Below are 6,000 nucleotides of genomic sequence, written 5' to 3'. Positions count from 1 at the left end.
CCCCCCCGCCCCCGCCACCGGTGGCATCCTCAGATGCACCAGCAGCCAAGGCGGGGAGGGGGACGGAGTGGGCGGCGTCCAAAGTCTTTCTGTCGTCCTCTTGCCCTGGGCGTTCTTCCCCTCGCTCCCAGCTGTGCTAACGACTGTGGTACTTTCCTACATGTTCCCTCCCGCCAGCCTTCTGCATGTAATACCCCCGTTTCAAAGGCATTACAACAGACAGCCCCTCAAGTAAGGTGCTTCCTGGGCGGTGGGGGTGGGGGTTGTGCTGCTTGTGAGAGCGAGCGTCACGCCGAGCGTTTTGTGTCTGCCCAAGGAAATAAAAGCCCGAAGTCCAGAGCAGAGCTGAAGTCTGAAGGGGATTGGGAGGTCCTCCGCCTCCCGTATCTCTATCGCACCCCCCCCCCCGCCCCCTCTGCAAGCTGGGCTGGAGCTGGAAGCTAGAGCGGCGGTGGCCGATGCTTTACTGAGAGACAGCGCCTGACATGCTTTTGAGCAGCAGCCTTCCTCCTCCTCCTTCTGTTGCTGTGCTGCAGTGGGAATAATCGCCCTGCCATTGATTGCATGGAGAAATAGACGCCTTTGCTAAGGAGCTACCTGCTCAAGCTCTGAGAAAAGCCTTTCCTGCTACCGTGGCTGCCGCCCGAGCTCTGCTAAGGAGGAAGAACAAGGCAGAGCGCCGGCTTTGCTCTCGTGGATTTCAGGCTGCCAGAATGAGCTGAGCTCACTTGTCTCTTTGCCCAAGTGGCTGGATGGCTCAAGAGGCGGCGGGCAAACTTGGAAAGGACGAATGCCTTTGGGAATCGGGGCTGTTCTTGCTGGCTTCCGGGACACCATTCACGCCCGCGCTTCTGCTGCTCTTGGCGGAGGCATCTTTGCACAAGGGGACTGAAGGCTGCAAAGACGGCTGCTTGTGGTGGGGCTTCTAACGTGGTCCTAATGCCGGTCTCTTCCCGGGACGAGCTGGTGGCAGCAAGCGGGAACCTCCCGAGTCCTGCTAAGGCTTACTTACCTTCTCCCGGCATCTGATTGGATACGGCCGGGCTCTGCGTGGGACAGCGGGGCTGTGTGGAGGGGGTCTCGGAAACCATGGGTTATTGCAGCGGCAGGTGCACGCTGATCTTTATTTGTGGCATGCAACTGGTAAGTGATTCGCTACTCTCCCCCTTTCGGGATGTTTTTAATTTAAAAACGAAACAAAACCTCTGTGTGTCAGTTGTGTCTCATTTTTTTTTAAAGTACAGAAATTCTATAACTGAAATAGGCGGGGGTGGAAAGTATTGAAAGAGAGGTAGATGTGTCACGACCATAGATTAGGACTGTTATTTTCAACACATCAACAGTCCCCTTTCTCTGGAAGGCCCATCAAACCTCCTGCTTTGTGAAGTTTGAGTGTGTTTGTGTTTTTCCCTTGGAGGAGAATGGGAATCACAGGCGCTGCTGTGGATGGAGTGGCTGATGAGAGGGCATGGTTTTGAGGCAAGGGTGAAAAAGGTAGCTCCTCCTCAGAAAGGTTTCAGAAGGGAGCTTGGAGTTGAGTTCCCTTAAAGCGTGGGTAACTATTTCGAACATCTTTTGAGGCTGTTCTTTTTGAGGCCTGTTGAGGGTGGCAATGGTTGAGTCTGAGTTTTGGTTGGCATTTTTTATTTTAAAAAATATAATAATGTGCATTGTACTGCTTGGCAAAATCATCCAGACTGTTAGTGGCAAAGAATCCTGGAATGGCCTTGGATTGAAGAAGGAGCTGTTGACTAGAAAATCTGTGTTCTGTGTTACCTGGTTAGAGTTTTGCTGAGTGATCTGTCAGGAGAATGGAAAGTTGTTTGCATCACACAGCTCCAATTAAGTGGGCAGTTTCAGAAAATGTCACACTTTTGGACTTGTTATAAATGAACAGGTTTTGATGGAACTGGTTGTGGAGTGGTTAACACTGAGATGGAAGAAAAGTGCCACAGTGCAGCCTCCTGAGTGGCAAAGGATCACAAATTTCCCATAAAGATGAAGACTCTGTAGTATAGCTGCAGCTTTCAGGAACCTGGATAAGTGCATGCGGAAGATTTATTGTCAGTTTGTAGGCAATATATGCCCGTGTTTTTTATATGTTGCAATAAAGCCATCAATTTTTGTGAAGTTGGAAGCAATCTATTTGTCATCGTTAGAAAGAAATAAGATTCATTCCAATCTTGTCCATTTAGTTTCATTTATGCATGTGAAAAATCTTTTTAAAAGAGAATTCAGTTTTTGGGGGGTTTAAACTCATGGAATTTTAAGTTCTTTAAAGTAAAGGTTTTTTTAAAGCCTGTATAGAACAGTTATTGAACAGTTTTTATATGTTATATGGCAAAAGTAATAACAAGGGAAATGTCATGTTAGATAGGACCAACGAGCTATCAAATCTTGTGTTGTGCTTCCCATGTTCCCGTGGAAAGATTGCAAACAGCATATGAGAACAACAGCATCTGATATTATAAGGGTTCATATCCCTTATTCTTTTGACCCAACATAGCAGCTGCTGCTACGTATTGAAGAATAACCAAAGTATTGTCTGATTTTTTCCAGCAGTTCGTGTAAACTCATTCTGTATGTATATTAGATTTGAAGTGTCATACAAAATGAACAAAGGATGTAAATATATATTTTCTTAAAGTCTGTAGAAGAATGTAGATTGTAAAACTGTGTGAATCAAAATCCAATATTGGAGGTTGTAACATATCTTACTTGTATTACTTTGCCGAGCCTTAAAATAAGTCAGATGTAAATATTGTATGGTGTTCATCTTTGGTGAGAAGAAAAACTTTTACTCAGTATTATTTGAATTACATTACAGGACATGATTACAGGTTCTATGACTGTTACATACATGTGATACAAATATGTCTAGGTGTTTTCCACCCCAAATAAAGTTAATTGCTGCAGTATTAGACCCACTGGTGTTAATGTTGCTGTTTGCCCCATTGCAGACAGACTTGTCAATTTTCCTCTTTATCCAAGTTTAGAAATATTTGTTCATGGTTAATCACAGAAATATGATGAATTCTAGTGGTTGATTTCAATGTAATTATTTGGTGTAAGTTGTCATATGTGAATTCATGTCGGTATGGGGCAGGCATTAATGAATACCTCTGTTAATGAACTTGTGAAATTGAAACATGTTTAAAAACAGAGTTGCTTTAGCCATTGTTTGTTTTTTTAGATGAACAATTAGTAATATAAAGTATGAATGAGACAGTAATGTGTATTGAATTGTGGAACATACAAGTACATTCATGAGATACCTGGAGACTGTTGAATGTATACTTGGTGGCAAGTCTGGGATTGCTGCCTTATAATGCAAGAGATGAGCCTTTATTAGTTTTGGATTGGGAATATGCCGTGGTGTGCTTTGTTTCCATTTCTTTCTGGCAGATATCATAACAGAACATGGGATTCACTGAATGGTATGTGTTCAGGATGTGCATGGAATATTACATTTTGAGGTAGAGGGAATGGACTAATTTGACTTCAAATTGTATTGACTGAACATTACTGAGTGTGACATGAATCTACTGCCATTAAGTTATCACTTTTGGGCAAAATTTACAACCAGATTAAATATAAGGCAATAGTAAAAGTAATATATTCTCAGGAGGGTGAGAGGAAGGATCCTGTATTTCATTGGCTACGTTGCTTGTGTTTGCTCAGAAGTATACCCCACTGAAATCAATGTACTTTATTCCAGTGCAAATTGATATAGGATTGTAGTCAGTCTTTTTGCTTAATTTGAGCACAGTGTAAGTAAGTCCTTTGAAAATATCCAAGTAATAAAGTACACAACTAGTATGATGAAATGTGCTGACAGGTTATGTTGGTCAAGTACTATGTGTGTGTGGGTGTGGGTGTGTAAACTGTTGTCAAGTTGCAGCCAACTTATGGCAAGGCCCTTTCAAGGCAAGTGAGATGCAGGGGTGGTTTGCTATTGCCTTCCACTGTAGAATATCCTTAGTGATTTCTCTTCCAAGCACCAACCCTGCTTAGCTTCCAATATCTGATGAGATCAGGCTATACCATGCCACCTCTTTCCTGGTCAAATATTATAGAATATTAAAAAAATTAAGAATAATGCAGGTATGTGATGTAGTTTCTACTTGTACCAATGAAAACAGCTTTTGATCATTCATGTATTTCTTCTAAAATCTGTATGAAATATGATAGGTAGTAAAATTTAAATTGCTGTGTTACTGTTACTTAAATCAGTATATTAAAATGATTCTAAAACGACTTAGTTTCTCCAATTTGCTAATTGAGATAATGTTGTCCTGGATGATATACGAAATATTATTCTTTTACCTCTTCTCTCAAGCTAAAACCACACAGTTCCTCTTTCCCATCACTGCTTGATATCCTTCTTCCCAAGGTGGGATTCTCCAGGGAGTGTAGTAAATGAGAATCAATCTATTGCTCATGTATTGTTCCTTGTTTGACAGACTCCCAGATCTGGTTGCTATACATATTCTGGTCCTGTCAGATGACCTATTTCTGAACTGAGTGATAAAAATAATTACCACACTATACTGGAGGAAAAAAAGTGATCACAGCTTCCTCAGCTTCTATTCTTTGCTTTTGTTACTTGAAAATTTTTTGATCTTTTAAAAATAATACTGAATTGTCTCAGTTCTGTTGAGAACCATCGTTACTTTGTAATTTGCAAGACTTTTCAAGAGATTTAAAAAAGGATCTGTAAAAAGTGTGAATATTAACAGATTTCCTTTCTGGTGTTTAAATTTCAGATTCAGTTCACCTATTTTGATCCATATTTTGGGAGACTTATATTTCCATTTCCTAAATACTCTAAGAAAGCAGCTAGACTGACTTGACACTTATTTTAGTTTTTAGTAACAGTAAAACTATTTCATTGTTTGTGGAAAGTTTTAAACTGTAGTAATAGTATTGTCGAAGGCTTTCACAGCCGGATTCAACTGGTTATGGTGGGGTTTCCTGGCTGTGTGGCCGTGGTCTGGTGGATCTTGTTCCTAATGTTTCACACTGGACACAGTGTGTAACAGACTTCCCTCTGTGATACACCTCTGAAGATGCCAGCCACAGATGCAGGCGAAACGTTAGGAACAAGATCCACCAGACCACGGCCACACAGCCTGGAAAACCCACCACAACCTATAGTAGTAGTGTTACTGCTTCATATTCAAGCTTTTGGTAAGTCACTTCTACAATTCACTCTTGAATGATGTTCAGAAAATGCTTTCAGAAGAGGGTTCTTGGAGTATAATAGTATTTATGTGAAAAAGATAACTGGGGTTGCTATGGATCAGCTGTGTAAACAGCTGATTTCCAGTGGGAGACGCTGGTGCAGCATCATCTCCAAGCTATCAGCCTGCTCATTTAGGGGAAGTGCAAGCCATCTGGAACAGGAGATATCTCAGTTCCTGAGCCAAACCTTCCTTGCCAGTAGCACCTCCATTTTGTTGGGATTATGTTCCAGTTTGCAAGCCTTCATCTATCCCAAAACTGTCTCCCTGGGATCTGCTGGAAAGCAGATAGTATCATAAACAATGAGCAAGTGGAGGTTAGTGCAACATAAATGAAAACAAAGGAAGTGCACTGAACACAGCTAGCAGCAATAGCTGTGTAAGTTAAGAAGTGTTTACAAGGTGAAAAAACCTTTAAAAAGTATTCAGAACAAGACCCAAAAAATCTTTGGAGTCATATAATCTATTTACAAACATATGTACAAAAAGCTCCAAAGTGCACCTTCAGTGCTGCATGATAATCACATTCTTTCAAGCAATCAGTTCAAGGAACTCCGCCCACTGATAAACTCTAAGAACACGTAAATGAAAAATCCTTAATGAGGAATTTTCAAGGAAGGGAGTGACAGAGTTGAGGGTCACCTAAATATTGGAGGCGATTCAATCCAGATCTCTAGATGATCTCTTCTAACACTTTTACGTTGATATTATAAAGATAAGGAACACGATGAAACCTGTAGCACCACACTCTGTGACC

The 6,000-nt window shown here is 41.5% G+C and overlaps 1 protein-coding gene across 5 annotated transcripts in view; it reads left to right on the top strand.

Annotated features, from left to right (window-relative positions):
• The first annotated feature begins 262 nt into the window (after positions 1 to 262).
• The window catches only part of NKAIN2 (sodium/potassium transporting ATPase interacting 2), a 633,537-nt gene continuing 627,799 nt past the window's right edge, over positions 263 to 6,000 (top strand). For all 5 annotated transcript variants that reach the window (XM_048491445.1, XM_048491428.1, XM_048491412.1 and 2 more), the window contains exon 1: positions 263 to 1,143. In XM_048491445.1, the coding sequence (XP_048347402.1) occupies positions 1,090 to 1,143 (54 nt within the window). In that variant the 5' untranslated portion in view covers positions 263 to 1,089. The remainder of the gene's footprint in view (positions 1,144 to 6,000) is intronic.

Source organism: Sphaerodactylus townsendi, linkage group LG01 (genome assembly GCF_021028975.2).
Source record: "Sphaerodactylus townsendi isolate TG3544 linkage group LG01, MPM_Stown_v2.3, whole genome shotgun sequence".
Lineage (NCBI taxonomy): Eukaryota > Metazoa > Chordata > Lepidosauria > Squamata > Sphaerodactylidae > Sphaerodactylus > Sphaerodactylus townsendi.
The sequence above is the reverse complement of the archived record's forward strand: the minus strand, read 5'-3'. Positions and strand labels throughout refer to the sequence as shown.